The 23,128-nt window shown below is 46.6% G+C and overlaps 1 protein-coding gene across 1 annotated transcript; it reads right to left on the bottom strand.

Moving 5' to 3' along the window:
- Positions 1-733: 733 nt before the first annotated feature.
- LOC310670425 (uncharacterized protein) lies at positions 734-20,244 on the bottom strand. Its single transcript, XM_083425773.1, has 4 exons — positions 20,137-20,244; positions 18,457-18,630; positions 8,056-8,229; positions 734-2,119 (listed from the first exon to the last, which is right to left on the bottom strand). The coding sequence occupies exons 2-4, from the start codon at positions 18,587-18,589 to the stop codon at positions 747-749; spliced, it is 1,680 nt and encodes a 559-aa protein (XP_083281899.1). The 5' UTR covers positions 18,590-18,630; positions 20,137-20,244; the 3' UTR covers positions 734-746.
- Positions 20,245-23,128: the final 2,884 nt, after the last annotated feature.

Raw genomic sequence — 23,128 nt, 5'->3', positions numbered from 1 at the left:
GACATCGCTGCTCTGGCGAGCCAGAGCCGCACACGGAAACGCCGTTTACCTTCCCGCTAGTAAGCGGTCCCTATTTATCTACTTGCACCCGGGAGTGCTTTCGAACTGCTAGGTTGGCAGGCGCTGGGACCGAACAGCGGGAGCGCACCCCGCCACAGGGATTCGAACCGCCAACCTTTCGATTGGCAAGCCCTAGGCACTGAGGCTTTAACCCACAGCGCCACCCGCATCCCAAAGAAGACAGTACTGTAGATTAAAACTAATTTCTTTTCTTGCCTGCACTGATGATAGACATTGTTTGGATGGGGCTTTTATACATTGCCACAGTCACACAATCAAAAACAAAGAACAAGCCACAGTCACAAAAAGCCAAATAAAAACTCAATTTTTTTTAGCAAAAACAAAAGCACCACATATAAGCTCCAAATACCACCTCAGAACACTGCAATCGGAAATGGGAGGCTTTGATTACAATGGGGGGGGGGTGCAAATTAGCAGTGCAACAGTAAAAACAGGAGGAAAAAGACTTTGATTACAATGGGGGGTGCGCAAATTAGCAGCGGAACAGTGAAAACAGAAGGAAGAAGGCTTTGATTAGAATGCAGGGGGATGCAAATTAGCAACGCAGCAGTGAAAACAGAAGCTCAGGAGCATGTTCAGCTTCCGAAGCAAAGTTCACAAACTGGAACACTGACTTCCAGGTTTGCAGCATTTGAGTTCAAAGAGTTCTTCCCACATTGCAAACACTAAGACGTTTTCTCTCTTGTATGAATTCTGTGATGCGAAGCGAGACTGCGGCTGTGACTGAAGCTCTTTCCACATTCGAAGCACTGATATGGTTTCTCCCCTGTATGGATTCTGTGATGGGAAGCGAGATGTGATCTGTGACTGAAGCTCTTTCCACATTCGAAGCACTGATATGGTTTCTCCCCTGTATGGATTCTTTGATGGGAAGTGAGATATGATCTGTGACTGAAGCGCTTCCCACATTCCAAGCACTGATATGGTTTCTCCCCTGTATGGATTCTGTTATGGATTATGAGCTGGGGGCTTTGACTGAAGCTCTTTCCACATTCGAAGCACTGATAGGGTTTCTCCCCTGTATGGATTCTTTGATGGGAATTGAGACTGTCCTTTCGACTGAAGCGCTTCCCACATTCCAAGCACTGATATGGTTTCACGCCAGTATGAATTCTTTTATGGATTAGGAGATGGGGGCTTTGACTGAAGCTCTTCCCACATTCCAAGCACTGATAGGATTTCTCCCCTGTATGAATTCTTTCATGGATTATGAGATGGGGGCTGTGACTGAAGCTCTTCCCACATTCCAAGCACTGATAGGATTTCTCCCCTGTATGAATTCTTTGATGGGAAGTGAGACTCTGCCTCTGACTGAAGGTCTTTCCACATTCCAAGCATTGATAGGGTTTCTCCCCTTTGTGAACTTTTTGATGGGAAGAGAGATTGCTGCTCTGATTGAAGCTCTTCCCACATTCTAAGCACTGATAGGGTTTCTCTCCTGTATGAATTCTTTGATGGGAAGTGAGACTCTGGCTGTGATGGAAGCTCTTCCCACATTCAAAGCACTGATAGGGTTTCTCCCCTGTATGAATTCTTTGATGGGAAACGAGATGTGATCTGTGACTGAAGTTCTTTCCACATTCCAAGCACTGATATGGTTTCTCCCCTGTATGAATTCTTTGATGGGAAGCGCAATGTGATCTGTGACTGAAGTTCTTTCCACATTCCAAGCACTGATACGGTTTCTCCCCCGTATGAATTCTTTGATGGGAAGTGAGACTGTGGCTGCGACTGAAGCTCTTCCCACATTCTAAGCACTGATAGGGTTTCTCCCCCGTATGAATTCTTTGATGGGAAGTGAGATTATACTTCCGATTGAAGCTCTTTCCACATTCTCTGCAGTGATACAATTTCTCTCCTCTGTGAATTCTTTCATGTGAAGTGAGGCTATCCCTCTGAATGAAGCTCTTTCGCTGATGGGAGGTGGAATGGGAGCTCTGGCCGATGTTCTCTCCATACTCTGAATATTTATTTGATTTCTCCAATATGTGGATTCTGTTGTGGTCCCCCTTGTTCTTCCCTTCCCATTCATCACCATCTGCAATGAAGAGAGAAGCTAATTAGAGCCTCAGGAAGAAATGGAGCTCCAGATTATTGAACAAAGTTCCCCACCACCCAGTTCACTAAGAGACTTGACAGTGCTCCGTTTCAGCCTCAAGAGGACTTCCTTGAAGTCTAAATTAATGGCATTGTAGATGTGTGGCATCTTCAACCCCCCAACATTTGAGCACGCCTGAGGTTGCCAGACTCTCTTGAAACCAATGGGCCGAGGGCCACTAGGTGGCGCATTGAAAGATGGCCGACAAGAACATCTCTCTGACCCATACGAGGTATTAAGAGGCTGCTATGGGAAGTATGCAGCTTCCCGACCCCCTCAAGATAGTGAGGGGGGCTGCCTTGCCAGCGGTGTTCATAATGCCCCCCTGATCCGAGAGATGGGGGTGACGAACACTTGGCACGAGCCCTCGGTGGAGTCAGATCTTCCTGACGCCAATTCCAATCAGCGCATGCTGGTTGCTTCAGCTTGGAATTATAATGGGAAATAATATGATTGGAAGGAAGGCTGAAGCACATACATCAAGTGAAGCTCGACGATAAGACTGCTGATGAATGGATCTCTGTGACCGGGAGTGACGGATGGATAAGTAAATCTTTTGATGAACCACCACTAGGAGAATGTATGTCTAGAACGAAGTGGGGGTGGAGGAAAAAACTCTTTTTTTTCCCTTGCATGATGTGATAATAATAACCCTCCACCCCAGAAAGAAATTAGATTGTTGCATTTTAATAATCATAAACAGAACTTTAAGAACTAAGTGGGGTGAAATATAATATAATAAGAGAAGTTTGAATGGTGAGAAGGAGGAAAATTTTTATGACGCAGTTAAAAAAAAACATCTTCACCTGCACACTCCCCTTCAGCTGTTGCCTCAATCTAAATTTGGTCTAAATTTAAACTTTTTTTCTAAATATCTTTCTTCACTTTGAATCTCCTCTCATTTTCATGAATAGACCAACTCTGTATAGTTTAACTGGTAACAGAAGAGGGAAAATGTGGGGGAGGGAGACAGTGCTCCTGAAGGTAGGAGTCTATCAATTGATGAAGATGATCATCCAAATGTCATAGACCAAATGGAGCAAACAGCACGCAGACCTAGTGGTGGGAGGAAAAAATCCTTAAATAAGAGACACGGGGGAATGATTAATGGACTTCAATGTCTGTACACTAATGCGCAAAGCATGGGAAATAAACAAGATGAGCTTGAGCTCTTGGTACAGCAAACTAAATATGACATAATAGGCATCACTGAAACCTGGTGGGATAAGTCCCACGATTGGAATGTAATAATGGAGGTATACAATCTGTTTCAGAGAAACAGACCAGATAAGAAAGGAGGAGTGGTGTTATATGTCAGGGATGTGTATACCTGTGAAGAGATCCAAGATTTAGAAGAAGAAGAAGAAGAAGAAGAAGAAGAAGAAGAAGAAGAAGAAAAAGAGTTTGGATTTGATATCCCGCCTTTCACTCCCCTTCAGAAGTCTCAAAGCGGCTAACATTCTCCTTTCCCTTCCTCCCCCACAACAAACACTGTGAGGTGAGTGGGGCTGAGAGACTTCAAAGAAGTGTGACTAGCCCAAGGTCACCCAGCAGCTGCATGTGGAGGAGCAGGGAAGCGGACCCGGTTCACCAGATTATGAGACTACTGCTCTTAACCACTACACCACACTGGCTCTCAGAACCTCAAAGCCAAAGTGAGAGCATTTGGGTCAAAATTAAGGGAGAGAAGAATAACAGTGACCTCATTGTGGGAGTTTACTATAGATCCCCAAGCCAAACGGAGGACATAGATGATGCCTTCCTGGAACAGATGGCCAAGCATGCAAAAGGAAGGGAGATAGTAGTAATGGGGGACTTCAATTACCCGGATATTTGTTGGATGTCAAACTCAGCCAAGAGCATAAGGCCAAACAGATTCCTCACTGGCCTTGCAGACAACTTCATTGTCCAGAAAGTGGGAGAAGCAACAAGAGGAACCGCCATTTTAGATCTGGTCCTAACCAGTGTTGATGACCTGGTTAGTGGGGTAGAAGTGGAAGGATCATTAGGCGCGAGTGATCATGCTCTTCTGAAGTTTACTATACAGCGGAAAGGAGCAGCCAAGCATACTAGGACTCAATTTCTTGACTTTAAGAAAGCCGACTTCATAAAACTTAGGGAAGTGCTGGGTGAGATCCCATGGACAGTAATACTAAAAGGAAAGGGAGTTCATGATGGCTGGGAGTTTGTTAAGAGGGAGATAGTGAAAGCACAACTTCAGGCAATACCAATGAGACGGAAACATGGAAGGTGCCTAAAGAAGCCAGGGTGGCTATCTAAAGAACTTCTAACTGAGTTAAGATTAAAAAAGGATGTGTACAAAAAATGGAAAAGGGGGGAAACCACCAAGGAGGAATTCAACAAATAGCCAGCACGTGTAGACACAAAGTCAGAAAAGCTAAAGCACAGAATGAACTCAGGCTTGCTAGAGAGGTTAAAAGCAACAAAAAAGGCTTTTATGGGTATGTTCGTAGCAAAAGGAAGAACAAAGAAACAGTGGGGTCACTCAGAAGAGAAGATGGTGAAATGCAAACAAGGGACACAGAAAGGGATGAACTCCTCAATACCTTCTTTGCCTCAGTCTTCTCCGATAAAGAAAACAATGCCCGACCTGAAGAATTTGGAGCAAATGATTCAGCAGAGAAAACAAAGCCCAGAATAACTAAGGAGATAGTACAAGAATACTTGGCTAGTTTAGATGTATTCAAGTCTCCAGGGCCAGATGAACTGCATCCAAGAGTATTAAAAGAACTGGCAGATGTGATCTCAGAACCACTGGCAGTCATCTTTGAGAATTCCTGGAGAACAGGTGAAGTCCCGCCAGACTGGAGGAGGGCAAATGTTGTCCCTATTTTCAAAAAGGGGGAAAGAGAGGACCCAAAGAATTACCGCCCAGTCAGTCTGACATCAATACCAGGGAAGATTCTGGAGCAGATCATTAAGCAAACAGTCTGTGAGCACCTAGAAAGGAATGCTGTGATCACCAATAGTCAGCATGGATTTCTGAAAAATAAGTCCTGTCACACTAACCTGATCTCGTTTCTTGACAGAATTACAAGCCTGGTAGATGAAGGGAACGCAGTGGATGTAGCCTACCTTGATTTCAGCAAGGCATTTGACAAGGTGCCCCATTATATTCTTGTAAAGAAGCTGGTAAAATGCGGTCTTGACAATGCTACCACTCAGTGGATTTGTAACTGGCTGACTGACCGGACCCAAAAGGTGCTCATCAATGGTTCCTCTTCATCCTGGAAAAGAGTGACCAGTGGGGTGCCACAGGGTTCTGTCTTGGGCCCGGTCTTATTCAACATCTTTATCAGCGACTTGGATGATGGACTCAAGGGCACCCTGATCAAATTTGCAGATGACACCAAACTGGGAGGGGTGGCTAACACCCCAGAGGACAGGATCACACTTCAAAACGACCTTGACAGATTAGAGAACTGGGCAAAAACAAACAAGATGAGTTTTAACAGGGAGAAATGTACAGTATTGCACTTGGGCAAAAAAAAGAGAGGCACAAATACAAGATGGGTGACACCTGGCTTGAGAGCAGTACATGTGAAAAGGATCTAGGAGTCTTGGTTGACCACAAACTTGACATGAGGCAACAGTGTGACACGGCAGCTAAAAAAGCCAATGCAATTCTGGGCTGCATCAATAGGAGTATAGCATCTAGATCAAGGGAAGTAATAGTGCCACTGTATTCTGCTCTGGTCAGACCTCACCTGGAGTACTGTGTCCAGTTCTAGGCACCACAGTTCAAGAAGGACACTGACAAACTGGAACGTGTCCAGAGGAGGGCAACCAAAATGGTCAAAGGCCTGGAAACGATGCCTTATGAGGAACGGCTAAGGGAGCTGGGCATGTTTAGCCTGGAGAAGAGGAGGTTAAGGGGTGATATGATAGCCATGTTCAAATATATAAAAGGATGTCACCTAGAGGAGGGAGAAAGGTTGTTTTCTGCTGCTCCAGAGAAGCGGACACGGAGCAATGGATCCAAACTACAGGAAAGAAGATTCCACCTAAACATTAGGAAGAACTTCCTGACAGTAAGAGCTGTTCGACAGTGGAATTTGCTGCCAAGGAGTGTGGTGGAGTCTCCTTCTTTGGAGGTCTTTAAGCAGAGGCTTGACAACCATATGTCAGGAGTGCTCTGATGGTGTTTCCTGCTTGGCAGGGGGTTGGACTCGATGGCCCTTGTCGTCTCTTCCAACTCTATGATTCTATGATTCTATTCTATGATTCTATGAAAATGACTATTACTCACACTTAATCTTAAGGTTCAAAATTGGGAAAGGAGTACGACAAGGCTCTATATTGTCACCCTGCTTATTTAACTTATATGCAGAATTCATCATACGAAATGCTGGGCTGGATAAATCCCAAGCCGGAATTAAGATCGCCGGAAGAAATATCAACAACCTCAGATATGCAGTTGACACAACCTTGATGGCAGAAAGTGAGGAGGAATTAACGAACCTTTTAATGAGGGTGAAAGAGGAGAGCACAAAATATGGTCTGAAGCTCAACATCAAAAAAACGAAGATCATTGCCACTGGTCCCATCACCTCCTGGCAAATAGAAGGGGAAGAAATGGAGGCAGTGAGAGATTTTTCTTTCTTGGGCTCCATGATCACTGCAGATAGTGACAGCAGTCACAAAATTAAAAGACGCCTGCTCCTTGGGAGAAAGGCGATGGCAAACCTATACAGTATCTTAAAAAGCAGAGATATCACCTTTCCAAAAGAGGTCCGTATAGTTAAAACCATGGTGTTCCCGGTAGTGATGTATGGAAGTGAGAGCTGGACAATAAAGAAGGCTGATCGCCAAACAATTGATGCTTTTGAATTATGGTGCTGGAGGAGACACTTGAGAGTCCCATGGACTGCAAGAAGATCAAACGTATCCATTCTTAAGGAAATTAGCCCTGAGTGCTCACTGGAAGGATAGATCCTGAAGCTGAGGCTCCAATACTTTGGCCACCTCATGAGAAGAGAAGATTCCCTGGAAAAGACCTTGATGTTGGGACAGATTGAGGGCACAAGGAGAAGGGGACGACAGAGGACGAGATGGTTGGACAGTGTCCTTGAAGCTACAAACATGAGTCTGACCAAACTGCAGGAGGCAGTGAAAGACAGGAGTGCCTGGCGTGCTCTGGTCCATTGGGTCACGAAGAGTCGGACACAACTAAACAACTAAACAACAACAAAAATCTAAGCACAAAGGCCAGAAGAGCTTCTGACTAGGAATTTGGCTATGCGATGTTGAATGGTCTCTGTTCTCTGCTGTTTACCCTTTTTTGTTTCAATTTATACCAATTCATGAACCCAGAACTCATACACTGATCACCAACGAGGAATCACATGTTATTCCTGCAAATTTATTCTGCTAGTTTCGAGATATACAAATGACAGGAGAAGACTCAGTCCACATATTTGTATCATATATTAGTCCTATATGATCCTTGTTTTTAAAAGAAAATGAAAAGTTATTCCTAAAAGAAAAGAAAAAGGCGAAACACAGAGGCCCCATCTGCAGCCAATCCTGAAATTAGGATCAGGTAATTTAAAGAATCCTGGCTTCTAGTGCTGCACAATGGATCAGCGAGTTCTCTGACATTGGTAGGGCATTCAGAGCACAGTACTGGCGCCAATACATCATGGTGGCCGGGGAGCTGTGATGTATTCCTAGCTGAAATTCCCCGCAGATGTCAAAGGCGCAGGAAGGCAGGCAGGTGGAGGAGACCAAAAAGGTGCCCACCTTCTCAAACTCCATCCACCTGCCTGCCTCATCCCACCCCCAAAATGAGCAAGCCCCAGTACCTCTCCAGCCCCATCCATCCATGTCCCCATCTCCCCTCCCCTGGGACTCACCAGATCTCTCGGAGGTCCCTGGGAGGGAGCGCTCAGAGGCTGTGAGGAGGGATGCAGGAGACAACCTGACCAGGTCAACCGTCCATCTTCCCCCTTCCATCCTCGCTAGGTTTACAGATTCAGTCTCTTTCATCCTTCCTGAGGAGTCGAGAAGCCACCACAAGCTGCAGGGTCCTGGGAGAGAGGAAGAAGGAAAGGGAGCCTCAGAGGCCCGGCAGGGATTCTCCTGCCCTAGATATTCCCCTGCTCCTGGAGAAGCACAAATGGGGCAGCCCCTTCCCAACAGAAACCCCATTTGAAACATCTCCAGTGATTCCAATTTAATCTGTTGGCACCTCACCCCACTTCGTAAGGCTGGCATGGTCTGCACACTAGTGACCTGAGAGTGGACCCCATTGAACTCAGAGGGGCTTATGGATAGAACTTGGTGCAAAAACCAGGCACCATCCTGTCGCCAAGCCTGAAAACTGCAGCCCCAGAGCATGGGCAGAATACAACCGAGTAGCTATTACATGTAGGTGCCCCCACGTCTCAATGCAAGAGATGACTTAGCAATTGAGCTGGCTGGGCCCCAAACCTCTTTCTGCTCATCATTAGAGCTGCTGAGAGACCCTAGAAGGTTGGGAATAGGATCTGGCTCCTGCTGCTTCTTAGCCACCTCCTCATTTTCCTTATTCACGCAAAATGGAGTGATTTTGGGTTGTGCTTTCTTTAGAGAAGCTCTCTTTGGAGCAGGGCCCGTGGCACTCGGGGAGAGACCAGAAATTCTGAAACCACTCCAGGTCAACACCATCTTTTCCCTTAATTCCATATCATGTTTCCTTATACCATTTGTAGCAATTAAAGCTTTTCTAACTTTAGTCTGCAGCAACTTCTGTGTCATTCACTTAGTGTTCTGCAGAATGTGAAGGCTAGACTGGTGACTGGGAGTGGCTCCTGGAACCATGTAAGACCGCTCCTAAAGGAACTACTTTCAAAGTGTTGGTGCTGACCTTTAAAGCCCTAAACGGCCTCTGCCCAGGATACCCGAAGGAGCATCTCCAACCCCATCGTTCAGCCTGGACACTGAGGTCCAGCACCAAGGGCCTTCTGGCGGTTCCCTCACTGCAAGAAGAGAAGTTACAGGGAAGCAGGCTGAGGGTAGTGGCGCCCTCCCTGTGGAACATGCTCCCATCAGATGTCAATGCTGTCCAAAGACTGCAATTCCCAGAGTGGTCACCAATCCCCCCTTCTTTCCGGGGAACTCTGGGAATTGTAGTTGGGTAGATGGTGGGAGAGGGTCTCCCCTCCAGTCTCCACACTTGGAGGGGGGGCTGTATCTCCCCACTCCACAGGGCTTCTCCTTCCTCCGATTCCTTGGATGCTTCTCTGTGTTATGAAATGCGACTTTCCCCTCAATCTGAAGGGGGCTTATTTGCATGCCCTCTTTTTGTTGCCCCAAAGACCCCTCCCCAACAAGGAAGGCAGCATCTTGATCCAAAGGAAGAACAGAGTTGCAGACCTGCTGGACACTCAGCCCCTTCCTGGCTTGGCAGAGAGGAACTGGGGGCAGGACCCTCTGCTCCCTGACTTGGGGGTCTCCCCCCCCCATGCATGAGCTGAACAGGGGGGGTCTGCCTCCTCCCTTGCAGCCCTGGGACCCCCTTCTCCCCGCTGCACCCCAAGGGGGAAGAGACTCACCAGATTCCAGGAGGGGCACCGAGGAAGTTTTTGCAAAGCAGAGAGAAGAAAGCAGCCTCCTCTTTGCTGGCAGGAAGGGACTGGGCAGGGAGGGGCTTCTGCTCGGGAGGACCTTGCCCTCCCCCGCCCTCCCCTTCCTGTCCTCTCTAGGAATCTCGCTCTGCTCCTTTTAACCCTTGGCAAGCCGAGGGCACCGCCCCTCCCTCTCCCTGCCTGCCGTTTTCCTGCTTCTGCGCTCTAGGGGCTGCCCTCCCTTCTCCATCTGGGCCAAGGACTCTGCATCAAGCCCCCCCCCCCCCCCATCTTATGCAGACTGACGACAAGGGAGGTGGGGGTTCCCGGGTACCATTCTGCCGTGTGCATCGGGATCCCTACTTTGCAACGACTAAATCAGTGAATGTTAAAGGGCCTCTCCTGGAAGCGCCTTCCCTGGGACCCACCGGCAGGTACGTGGGATCCGGCTGAGAAGTTGGGGACCTGCAGGGTTTCCCTGGAAGTCTCCCCCCCCCCCCCTCCACACACACACGTGTCTCTTTTCCTGGGGGACAAGAGATGCTCCCCTGCCCTGCACCCCCAGGGGCCCCTTTGCGGAAACTGAAGTGCGATGCCCACCAAAGGGAAGGTGAAGGACCCCTGGACCTTTGTCCACAGACAGCTCCCCCCCCCCCACTTTCTTCCCCACCCCAAACATAACCAGAGTTTTGAAAATCCTTCATATTCTGGGCATGTGCAGATTTTGCAGGTTTCTGTAAACCCGAGGCAGGGAAGAAGTGGTCCCGTTGGCCCCCCCCCCCAAAAAAAAGTTGATTGACATTAAAATGGCGAGGGGTGTGTGGCATCATCTCATCCATTAGACTGGGAGGAAGAGGGTGTGGGAGGGAAGCCCAGCCAAGCATTGCCAGGGGACGGTTGGGGGCGCTGGCAGAGAATTTCCTGGAGGGGCTCCAGAGCTGCCAGCGGGGGGGGGGGTGTCCTATTCCCACTGCACCCCCTTCCTCCAGGGAGGTTGGATTCATGGAATCCTAGGAACTGTCAGAGAGCCAGCCAGCCAAAATCACAGAGAGCATGTGAAGCTAACTCTTTATTAGCAGAAACAAGGACTGCTGCAGGGAGCCAGGAATGGTCAGCACTCAACTCTTCTCAGTAGTTGCAGAGATCCAGGTGGAAGAATCTGCAGCCCAGCCCTTTGCGGTTCTGAAGCACAAGAGCCAACTCCTAGGGGCTGATTGGCTTTGCCAATAAAATATTTGTAGGGTCCTGGCACCCCCAAATTTAATGGGCCCTGCCATTCAAATAAGAGTGTGTGCACGGCCTCATATGATCAATTCTGCTGGACAGTGATTGCCTGGGCCCTCCTATTATTTTATTCAAGTTGGCACATCTGCTGAGAAGTAAGCCAACTCAGATCAAGGTGCTTTTGGTCCATTTCAATTGGGTTTTAGGCCCAGTTTGGGCCCAGAAACTGCTTTGGTCGCCCTGTATGATGATGACCTCTGTTGAGAGAGAGATAAGGGAAACATGTCTCTGTTCATTCTTCTCGACCTGTCAGCGGCTTTTGATACCATCGACCATGGTATCCTTCTGGAGCGACACTCTGAACTAGGAGAGTTTGGCATGACTTTGTGATGGTTCCAGTCCTAGTTGGACGGTCGTACCCAGAGGGTGGTACATGGGGAGTCCCGCAGGGCTCAAGCCTATCCCCCAAGTTGTTAAACATCTACATGAAACTGCTGGGTGGGGTTATCTGGAGGTTTGGAGTACGTTGTCAGCAGTATGCTGATGACACTCAGCTCTGTTTCTCCTTTACATCTGCAGGTGAGGCAGTGGAAGTGCTGGACTAGTGTCTTGCCTCTGTAATGGACTGGAGAGAGCCAACAAACTTAAGCTCAATCCAGATAAGACCGAGGCACTGTTAGTGGGTGGTTCCCTAGGCCACCTGCTCTTCACGGGGTCACGTTTCCTCCGAAGGAGCAGGTTCACAGCTTGGGGGTACTCCTGGAGACTTTGCTGTCGCTCGAGGCTCAGGTGGCCTCGGTGGCCCAGAGTGCCTTCCATCAGCTTCAGTGATTAAAATGGTGACATTACCAAAAATCCTACTTTTATTTCAAACTATCCCAATGATGATTGGGACAAAATATTTTAAAAGCTGGCAAAGAGACCTTGTCAATTTTATATGGCAAGGGAAGAAAGCCAGAATAAAATCAGAAATAATGATGGGGCCAAAGGAAACGGGGGGATTTGCAGTCCCAGATTTAAGAAGATATTTTGAAGCAGCGTGATGGAGTTGGATGAAAGAGTGGATGTTACTAAAAGATACGGTTGGCATGGATATTTATTTTATGGGAAAATACAATTGCATAAAGGATTTACGAACCACCTAGTGAGAAAGGCCCTATTTGAGGTATGGGAGAGAACGAAAGAGAGAATTATAGAAAGAACTCTATGGTGGACCTCTCCAATAGAGGGAACCTTGACATTAAAAAAAAAATTGCCTGGCCAATTTATAGAGATTTAGCAGAAGGAATGAATGAAAATATCAAATTGAAAGAATACAAAAACTCAAAATACTGGGAATAAATTGGTTAGAATATTTCCAACTTAAGGCTACATATGAGAAAGATATAAAAACTAGGGGATTTGGGAATAAATATCAAAATTAGAAAGAGAGGTTTTACAAAATAATCAAAAAACACTCTAAAATATATAGATTATTAGATAAAGTCCTCCCAGATCAAGAAATCAAAGGAGAGAATATGCTAAAGTGGGAACGGGATTTAAGATATACAATTGATTCTGGAGATTGGAAAAAGTTTTGGGGGGAAAATATAAATTTTACAGCTTGCTATTCATTAAGAGAGAATTATATGAAGATGCACCACAGATGGTATATGGCACCAGACAGACTGGCAAACATGAATAGATCAAATAGTAATAAATGCTGGAGATGTAATAGAATGAAAGGCACTCTATACCATATGTGGTGGACATGTCCAGAGGTCAAAATTTTTGGGGAGGTGATCCCTGAAGAGATTTAAAAAATCGATAAAAGTATCATATATCAGAAGGGCAGAAGCATATTTACTAGGAATCTTGAGTAAGCATATCCCCAAAGACAAAATTAACATCTTTCTGTATGCAACAACAGCAGCAAAAATGTGGGTAGCCAGTCACTGGAAAGGAAATTATATCCCAACAAAAGGGGACTGATTAAGTAAACTATATGAGTACCTGGAGTTAGCAAAATGGACGGATTTAATAAGGCATAAATCCAAAACTATAATACAGAAACAATGGGAATGCTTAAATGAATATTTATACAAGCAGGGCTCAAATACGAAAGTTTGGCTGTGCTTAGACTAACCTTGTGAAGAATATAGAGAACATAAAGATTTGATGGATTATGAAAGAACCTAAGGAAGGGAAATGACTGAAGAACAGATGTAAAGGCGAGCAAGATAACGAAGAGACGTGCGGTGAATGCGGTGGAAGTCTTTTAAAATATTTTAACTAGGATTTATATATTGTAATGCTTGGAGGAGTCAAAATTAAGGGGGTGAAGCAATTAGCAATTCAAGAGCTAGCCCAGGAAAATGAAAAAAGGTAACTACGCTATCTAAACAGGGGGCAGAATTGCCGGACCCCCAGAGAAGAGCTAATATAATTTTGGGAGGAATTCCGGAAGAAATACAGGCTAAAGAGTTGGAAGAAACTTTGAGAACCTGGCTATGTACTCAAGGAGTTAGTTTGAAGGCAGAAGATGTGGAACGAACCCATCACTGCCGAGGGCCCAAGGGGAGAAAATCCCCCAGGAATGTAATAATTAAATTTTCCAGACAGAAGCTGCAACAGCAGGTATACCAGACTTTGAAGGAAATTAAAGAGTTGAGTTTACAAGGGAAAAGAGTGTGGGTGAGTCGAGATGTACGCCAGGCTACTTTAAGGCAAGAAAGCCCAATGAAACCTTATAATAATAATAAATTTTATTTATATCCCGCCCTCCCCAGCTGAAGCCGGGCTCAGGGCAGCTAACAACAATAAAACAGTACAACAGTGCACAAAAACTGCATAATAACGACATAAGGTTTTACAGCCGAATTTTATAAGGTAGAAATTTTGGCCCCGGAACTACAACAACTTTTTAAGAGTATACTAGAAGGGGAAAAGGCCACAGAAACATTCCTATGGGAAACCGTCAATACACATTGGTGCTTCGCAAGACGAAAAAACTCGTAGAACAAAAAAACTCGCAGAATGAATTAATTTCGTCTTGCGGGGCACCACTGTATTAGCGGGAAAGGCAACGATAGCTTTAGGTTGGAAAGAGAGAGGAAAATGGACAGTAGAGGCATGGAATAGTCATTTGTTTGAACTTATTCAGTCTGATATGGTCGCAGTCACGACACAAGAAACAACGTGGAAGGTCAAGTCCACCACAATAAGGAACAGATTGAACCCCTATCTTGAATGGATAAAAACTACTGGAACAAAAGACATTCGGTAGAAACTAAAGACGCTATGCCCGTGGTTGAGGATAATTGTTTGAACCCTTCGAATGGGTATGGGGGGGAAGGAGGGACAGGAAAAAATTGTACAAGAAATTTAAAAATTGGATGGAGATAATATATGTATGCAGAAAATCCCGAACTTGAATAAAATGGAAAAAAAATTTTTAAAAGAAAGTAATGTAAAACAGATTAGTCCGTTCCAGACTTTTAAAAACAACTCCTAAAACAGCAATTTAACATGAATTTTTCTATCTAACAAGACCATTGATCCAAAAGCCAAATAAAAACTCAAATTTTTGGTAGCAAAAATAAAAGCACCAAATATAAGCTCCAAATATCCCCTCAGAACACTGCAATTGGAAATGGAAGGCTTTGATTACAATGCAGGGGGGTGCAAATTAGCAGCGCAACAGTGAAAACAGAAGCTCATCAGCATGTTCGGCTTCCGAAGCAAAGTTCACAAACTGGAACACTGTCTTCCAGGTTTGTAGCATTCGAGTTCAAAGTTGTTCAGGAACTAAGCTGTTTGAAAAACACTGTATATAGATATGGTTGCCATATGTACAGAATTGTAAGTAGCGTCTGGGCGGAAATTGCTGAAATGTCCGGGAAAATCTAGAGATATGGCAGCCCATGTCGCAAGTGTAGATTTCGGCAAACTTCACTTAAAATAGATATGCCCCCCCCCCCAGTTCCTTCAAGCCCTCCTCATAAGGCTTGGTTTCAGACCCTTGATGATCTTGATTGAGTCCTCTGCATCATTTTCATTAAGTTTTCCCTTAGCATGTAGCTAGCTGTAAACTTTAAATTTACTTTCTACAGTTCTTCCCATAAAGCAAAAAATGTTGTGCCCTACATCTCTGGCCCAGCTTCTCATTGATGATTTTATCATTTCATTCTTTGTATCCCACTCAAGTAATGTTATACATTTTAGATAGTTGTACCTCGGGTTACATACGCTTCAGGTTACAGACTCCGCTAACCCAGAAATAGTACCTCAGGTTAAGAACTTTGCTTCAGGATGAGAACGGAAATCGCGCAGCGGCAGCGGCAAGTCCCATTAGCTAAAGTGGTGCTTCAGGTTAAGAACAGTTTCAGGTTAAGAACGGACCTCTGGAATGAATTAAGTACGTAACCAGAGGTACCACTGTACTATTTTAACTCTGGAGCCTAATAACTCCCTTTCAAACTGGGAGTTTTGTTCTGCAAATCCATTTTTTAAAATCTAACATAAATGTTGCATTCAACTGATGGTAACTTGACCAGTCTCCCTCCACCTAGAGGAAGAAGTTCCCTTTACAGGGATACCACATACAATTAAGCAATAGCACACGGCCCTAAACCTAACCTCCCAATACATCAACCTCAGCAGGTATTGGTCTGCTGTGTCAAAGTTTTACTGGACAGTTGGATAATATTGGCAAGAGCGCCTGTAATCTCAGGGTCACCGCTTTCCCTGGAGTAAGAATCACTTCCGTCCAAACCAGTAAGTATGTCTGTAATTATGACAATCTGACCAATGCCTAGATGACTTAAGCTCCTCTCCATGGGTTTCCCCTCAAATATAGAGCATGGTCCAATCCCCTGGACATTCTCAGACATACAGAAGTCCTTCTCAAGGTCTTGAAGGAATCTGAAGAGGTGATTCAAGCAACACAAAAGGAGATTTCTCCTAAAGATCAGGAAGAACTTTCTGATAGTAAGAGCCAGCAGTGAAAAGGAACTCCCTCAGAAGGTGGTGGACTCTCCTTCATTGGCGGTATATAAGAAGAAGTTGGATGGCCATCTGTCATGGATGCTTGAAATGAGATTTCTGCATTGGCGACAGTTGGACTAGATTCCAAATCTACCATTCTATTATTCACCCTGCTATGAGTTCTTGAATTTACTTTTTTACAAGTGAAACTTTATCCACATTCCATGCACTGATTTGCTTTCAACCCTGTATGAACTATTTGGTGGGCCATGAGAGTGGCATTCTGACCGAAGCTCCTCCCTCATTCCAAACACTAAGAGGTTTTCTCTCTTGTATGAATTCTTTGATGCGAAGTGAGATTGTGGCTGTGACTGAAGCTCTTTCCACATTCCAAGCACTGATAGGGTTTCTCCCCTGTATGGATTCTGTGATGGTAAGTGAGACTGCTGCTCTGACTGAAGCTCTTTCCACATTCCAAGCACTGATAGGGTTTCTGCCCTGTATGAATTCTTTGATGGGAAGCGAGACTGTGGCTGTGACTGAAGCTTTTTCCACAATCCAAGCACTGATATGGTTTCTCCCCTGTATGAATTCTTTTATGGGTTATGAGATTGCGGCTTTGACTAAAGCTCTTCCCACATTCCAAACACTGAAAGGGTTTCTCCTCTGTATGGATTCTTTGATGGGCAGTGAGACTGCTGCTGTGACTGAAGCGCTTTCCACATTCCGAGCACTGATAGGGTTTATCCCCTGTATGAATTCGTTGATGGCAAGCGAGAGTTTCCTTCTGACGGAAGCATTTTCCACAGTCTAAGCACTGATAGGATTTCTCCCCTGTATGAATTCTTTGATGGGAAATGAGATAGGTCCCATCCCGGAAGCTCTTTCCACATTCCAAGCACTGATAGGGTTTCTCCCCTGTATGAATTTTATGATGGGAAGTGAGACCCTGCCTCTGACTGAAGCTCTTCTTTGGCACTGGCCTTCTTTGGGATTGGGATGTAGATTGATCTTCTCCAATCCTCTGGCCACTGCTGAGTTTTCCAAATTTGCTGGCATATTGAGTGTAGCACCTTAACAGCATCATCGTTTAAAATTTTAAATAGTTCAGCTGGAATACCATCACTTCCACTGGCCTTGTTATTTGCAGTGCTTTCTAAGGCCCATTTGACTTCACTCTCCAGGATGTCTGGCTCAAGGTCAGCAACCCCACTACCTGGGGTGTACGAGACATCCATATCTTTCTGGTATAGTCCCTCTGTGTATTCTTGCCACCTCTTCTTGATCTTGTCTGCTTCTGTTAGGTCCTTTCCACTTTTGTCTTTTATTATGGTAATCTTTGTATGAATCTTGAACAGATCTCTGGTTTTTCCCATTCTATTGTTTTCCTCTATTTCTTTGCATTGCTCGTTTAAGAAGGCCTTCTTGTCTCTCCTTGCTATTTTTTGGAAATTTGCATTCAATTTCCTGTATCTTTCACTATCTCCCTCACATTTTGCTTGCCTTCTCTTCCCCACATCTTAAAAAGCAGAGACAGCACCTTGCCAACAAAGGTCTGTATAGTTAAAGCCACGGTTTTCCCAGTAGTGATGTATGGAAGTGAGAGCTGGACCATAAAGAAGGCTGATCGCCGAACAATTGATGCTTTTGAATTATGGTGCTGGAGGAGACACTTGAGAGTCCCATGGACTGCAAGAAGATCAAACGTATCCATTCTTAAGGAAATTAGCCCTGAGTGCTCACTGGAAGGACAGATCCTGAAGCTGAGGCTCCAATACTTTGGCCACCTCATGAGAAGAGAAGACTCCCTGGAAAAGACCCTGATGTTGGGAAAGATGGAGGGCACAAGGAGAAGGGGACGACAGAGGACGAGATGGTTGGACAGTGTTCTCGAAGCTACCAGCATGAGTTTGACCAAACTGTGGGAGGCAGTGGAAGTCAGGAGTGCTTGGCGTGCTCTGGTCCATGGGGTCACAAAGAGTCGGGCATGACTAAATGACTAAACAACAACAACAATCAGTCGGACATTGTCACAGTCATGTCACAGGAAACAACTACTGGACAAAATACATTTGGTGGAAACTAAAGATGCTATGCCCGTGGTTGAGAATAATTGTTTGAACCCTTCCAATGGGTATGGGGGGGGGAGGACGGAAATGAAAAAATTGGCCCCATCTGCAGCCAATCCTGAAATTAGGATCAGGTAATTTAAAGAATCATGGCTTCTAGTGCTGCACAATGGATCAGCGAGTTCTCTGACATTGGTAGGGCATTCAGAGCACAGTACTGGCGCCAATACATCGCGGTGGCCGGGGAGCTGTGATGTATTCCTAGCTCAAATTCCCCGCAGATGTCAAAGGCGCAGGAAGGCAGGCAGGTAGGTGGAGGAGACCGAAAAGGTGCCCACCTTCTCAAACTCCATCCACCTGCCTGCCTCATCCCACCCCCAAAATGAGCAAGCCCCAATACCTCTGCAGCCCCATCCACCCATGTCCCCATCTCCCCTCCCCTGGCACTCACCAGATCTCTCGGAGGTCCCTGGGAGGGAACGCTCAGAGGCTGTGAGGAGGGATGCAGCAGACAACCTGACCAGGTCAACTGTCCATCTTCCCCCTTCCATCCTCGCTAGGTCGACAGATTCAGTCTCTTTCATCCTTCCTGAGGAGTCGAGAAGCCACCACAAGCTGCAGGGTCCTGGGAGAGAGCAAGAAACAAAGGGAGCCTTAGAGGCCCTGCAGGGATTCACCTGCCCTAGATATTTCCCTGCTCCTGGAGAAACACAAATGGGGCAGCCCCTTCCCAACAGAAACCCCATTTGAAACATCTCCAGTGATTCCCATTTAATCTCTTTGCACCTCACCCCACTTCGTAAGGCTGGCATGGTCTGCACACTAGTGACCTGTGAGTAGACCCCATTGAACTCAGAGGGGCTTATGGATAGAACTTGGTGCAAAAACCAGGCACCATCCTGTCCCCAAGCCTGAAAACGGCAACCTCAGAGCATGGGCAGAATACAACCGAGTAGCTATTACATGTGGGTGCCCCCACGTCTCAATGCAAGAGATGACTTAGCAGTTGAGCTGGCTGGGCCCCAAACCTCTTTCTGCTCATCATTAGAGCTGCTGAGAGACCCTAGAAGGTTGGGAATAGGATCTGGCTCCTGCTGCTTCTTAGCCACCTCCTCATTTTCCTTATTCACGCAAAATGGAGTGATTTTGGGTTGTGCTTTCTTTAGAGAAGCTCTCTTTGGAGCAGGGCCCGTGGCACTCGGGGAGAGACCAGAAATTCTGAAACCACTCCAGGTCACCACCATCTTTTCCCTTAATTCCGTATCATGTTTCCTTATACCATTTGTAGCAATTAAAGCTTTTCTAACTTTAGTCTGCAGCAACTTCTGTGTCATTCACTTAGTGTTCTGCAGAATGTGAAGGCTAGACTGGTGACTGGGAGTGGCTCCTGGAACCATGTAAGACCGCTCCTAAAGGAACTACTTTCAAAGTGTTGGTGCTGACCTTTAAAGCCCTAAACTGCCTCTGCCCAGGATACCCGAAGGAGCATCTCCACCCCCATCGTTCAGCCTGGACACTGAGGTCCAGCACCAAGGGCCTTCTGGTGGTTCCCTCACTGCAAGAAGAGAAGTTACAGGGAAGCAGGCTGAGGGTAGTGGCGCCCTCCCTGTGGAACATGCTCCCATCAGATGTCAATGCTGTCCAAAGACTGCAATTCCCAGAGTGGTCACCAATCCCCCCTTCTTTCCGGGGAACTCTGGGAATTGTAGTTGGGTAGATGGTGGGAGAGGGTCTCCCCTCCAGTCTCCACACTTGGAGGGGGGGCTGTATCTCCCCACTCCACAGGGCTTCTCCTTCCTCCGATTCCTCAGATGCTTCTCTGTGTTATGAAATGCGACTTTCCCCTCAATCTGAAGGGGGCTTATTTGCATGCCCTCTTTTTGTTGCCCCAAAGACTCCTCCCCAAAAAGGAAGGCAGCATCTTGATCCAAAGGAAGAACAGAGTTGCAGACCTGCTGGACACTCAGCCCCTCCCTGGCTTGGCAGAGAGGAACTGGGGGCAGGACCCTCTGCTCCCTGACTTGGGGGTCTCTCCCCCCCATGCATGAGCTGAACAGGGGGGGTCTGCCTCCTCCCTTGCAGCCCTGGGACCCCCTTCTCCCCGCTGCACCCCAAGGGGGAAGAGACTCACCAGATTCCAGGAGGGGCACCGAGGAAGTTTTTGCAAAGCAGAGAGAACAAAGCAGCCTCCTCTTTGCTGGCAGGAAGGGACTGGGCAGGGAGGGGCTTCTGCTCGGGAGGACCTCCCCCCCCCGCTCCTCTTCCTGTCCTCTCTAGGAATCCCGCTCTGCTCCTTTTAACCCTTGGCAAGCCGAGGGCACCGCCCCTCCCTCTCCCTGCCTGCCGTTTTCCTGCTTCTGCGCTCTAGGGGCTGCCCTCCCTTCTCCATCTGGGCCAAGGACTCTGCATCAAGCCCCCCCCCCCCCCCATCTTATGCAGACTGACGACAAGGGAGGTGGGGGTTCCCGGGTACCATTCTGCCGTGTGCATCTGGATCCCTACTTTGCAACGACTAAATCAGTGAATGTTAAAGGGCCTCTCCTGGAAGTGCCTTCCCTGGGACCCGCCGGCAGGGTACGTGGGATCCGGCTGCGAAGTTGGGGACCTGCAGGGTTTCCCTGGAAGTCTCCCCCCCCCCCTCCACACACACACGTGTCTCTTTTCCTGGGGGACAAGAGATGCTCCCCTGCCCTGCACCCCCAGGGGCCCCTTTGCGGAAACTGAAGGGCGATGCCCACCAAAGGGAAGGTGAAGGACCCCTGGACCTTTGTCCACAGACAGCTCCCCCCCCCCCACTTTCTTCCCCACCCCAAACATAACCAGAGTTTTGAAAATCCTTCATATTCTGGGCATGTGCAGATTTTGCAGGTTTCTGTAAACCCGAGGCAGGGAAGAAGTGGTCCCGTTGGCCCCCCCCCCAAAAAAAAAGTTGATTGACATTAAAATGGCGAGGGGTGTGTGGCATCATCTCATCCATTAGACTGGGAGGAAGAGGGTGTGGGAGGGAAGCCCAGCCAAGCATTGCCAGGGGACGGTTGGGGGCGCTGGCAGAGAATTTCCTGGAGGGGCTCCAGAGCTGCCAGCGGGGGGGGGGGTGTCCTATTCCCACTGCACCCCCTTCCTCCAGGGAGGTTGGATTCATGGAATCCTAGGAACTGTCAGAGAGCCAGCCAGCCAAAATCACAGAGAGCATGTGAAGCTAACTCTTTATTAGCAGAAACAAGGACTGCTGCAGGGAGCCAGGAATGGTCAGCACTCAACTCTTCTCAGTAGTTGCAGAGATCCAGGTGGAAGAATCTGCAGCCCAGCCCTTTGCGGTTCTGAAGCACAAGAGCCAACTCCTAGGGGCTGATTGGCTTTGCCAATAAAATATTTGTAGGGTCCTGGCACCCCCAAATTTAATGGGCCCTGCCATTCAAATAAGAGTGTGTGCACGGCCTCATATGATCAATTCTGCTGGACAGTGATTGCCTGGGCCCTCCTATTATTTTATTCAAGTTGGCACATCTGCTGAGAAGTAAGCCAACTCAGATCAAGGTGCTTTTGGTCCATTTCAATTGGGTTTTAGGCCCAGTTTGGGCCCAGAAACTGCTTTGGTCGCCCTGTATGATGATGACCTCTGTTGAGAGAGAGATAAGGGAAACATGTCTCTGTTCATTCTTCTCGACCTGTCAGCGGCTTTTGATACCATCGACCATGGTATCCTTCTGGAGCGACACTCTGAACTAGGAGAGTTTGGCATGACTTTGTGATGGTTCCAGTCCTAGTTGGACGGTCGTACCCAGAGGGTGGTACATGGGGAGTCCCGCAGGGCTCAAGCCTATCCCCCAAGTTGTTAAACATCTACATGAAACTGCTGGGTGGGGTTATCTGGAGGTTTGGAGTACGTTGTCAGCAGTATGCTGATGACACTCAGCTCTGTTTCTCCTTTACATCTGCAGGTGAGGCAGTGGAAGTGCTGGACTAGTGTCTTGCCTCTGTAATGGACTGGAGAGAGCCAACAAACTTAAGCTCAATCCAGATAAGACCGAGGCACTGTTAGTGGGTGGTTCCCTAGGCCACCTGCTCTTCACGGGGTCACGTTTCCTCCGAAGGAGCAGGTTCACAGCTTGGGGGTACTCCTGGAGACTTTGCTGTCGCTCGAGGCTCAGGTGGCCTCGGTGGCCCAGAGTGCCTTCCATCAGCTTCAGTGATTAAAATGGTGACATTACCAAAAATCCTACTTTTATTTCAAACTATCCCAATGATGATTGGGACAAAATATTTTAAAAGCTGGCAAAGAGACCTTGTCAATTTTATATGGCAAGGGAAGAAAGCCAGAATAAAATCAGAAATAATGATGGGGCCAAAGGAAACGGGGGGATTTGCAGTCCCAGATTTAAGAAGATATTTTGAAGCAGCGTGATGGAGTTGGATGAAAGAGTGGATGTTACTAAAAGATACGGTTGGCATGGATATTTATTTTATGGGAAAATACAATTGCATAAAGGATTTACGAACCACCTAGTGAGAAAGGCCCTATTTGAGGTATGGGAGAGAACGAAAGAGAGAATTATAGAAAGAACTCTATGGTGGACCTCTCCAATAGAGGGAACCTTGACATTAAAAAAAAAATTGCCTGGCCAATTTATAGAGATTTAGCAGAAGGAATGAATGAAAATATCAAATTGAAAGAATACAAAAACTCAAAATACTGGGAATAAATTGGTTAGAATATTTCCAACTTAAGGCTACATATGAGAAAGATATAAAAACTAGGGGATTTGGGAATAAATATCAAAATTAGAAAGAGAGGTTTTACAAAATAATCAAAAAACACTCTAAAATATATAGATTATTAGATAAAGTCCTCCCAGATCAAGAAATCAAAGGAGAGAATATGCTAAAGTGGGAACGGGATTTAAGATATACAATTGATTCTGGAGATTGGAAAAAGTTTTGGGGGGAAAATATAAATTTTACAGCTTGCTATTCATTAAGAGAGAATTATATGAAGATGCACCACAGATGGTATATGGCACCAGACAGACTGGCAAACATGAATAGATCAAATAGTAATAAATGCTGGAGATGTAATAGAATGAAAGGCACTCTATACCATATGTGGTGGACATGTCCAGAGG

Source organism: Podarcis tiliguerta, assembly GCF_965153285.1.
Source record: "Podarcis tiliguerta genome assembly, chromosome: 2".
Lineage (NCBI taxonomy): Eukaryota > Metazoa > Chordata > Lepidosauria > Squamata > Lacertidae > Podarcis > Podarcis tiliguerta.
The sequence above is the reverse complement of the archived record's forward strand: the minus strand, read 5'-3'. Positions and strand labels throughout refer to the sequence as shown.

Excerpts from the sequence above, each read along its gene's own strand:
- LOC310670425 (XM_083425773.1), bottom strand. The coding sequence starts at position 18,589 with ATGAAAGAGACTGAATCTGTCGACCTAGCGAGGATGGAAGGGGGAAGA. Across the intron at positions 8,230-18,456 it reads AGGGACCTCCGAGAGATCTG|GACCCTGCAGCTTGTGGTGG; the intron begins GTGAGTGCCAGG and ends CCTCTCTCCCAG. Across the intron at positions 2,120-8,055 it reads AGGGACCTCCGAGAGATCTG|ATGGTGATGAATGGGAAGGG; the intron begins GTGAGTCCCAGG and ends TCTTCATTGCAG.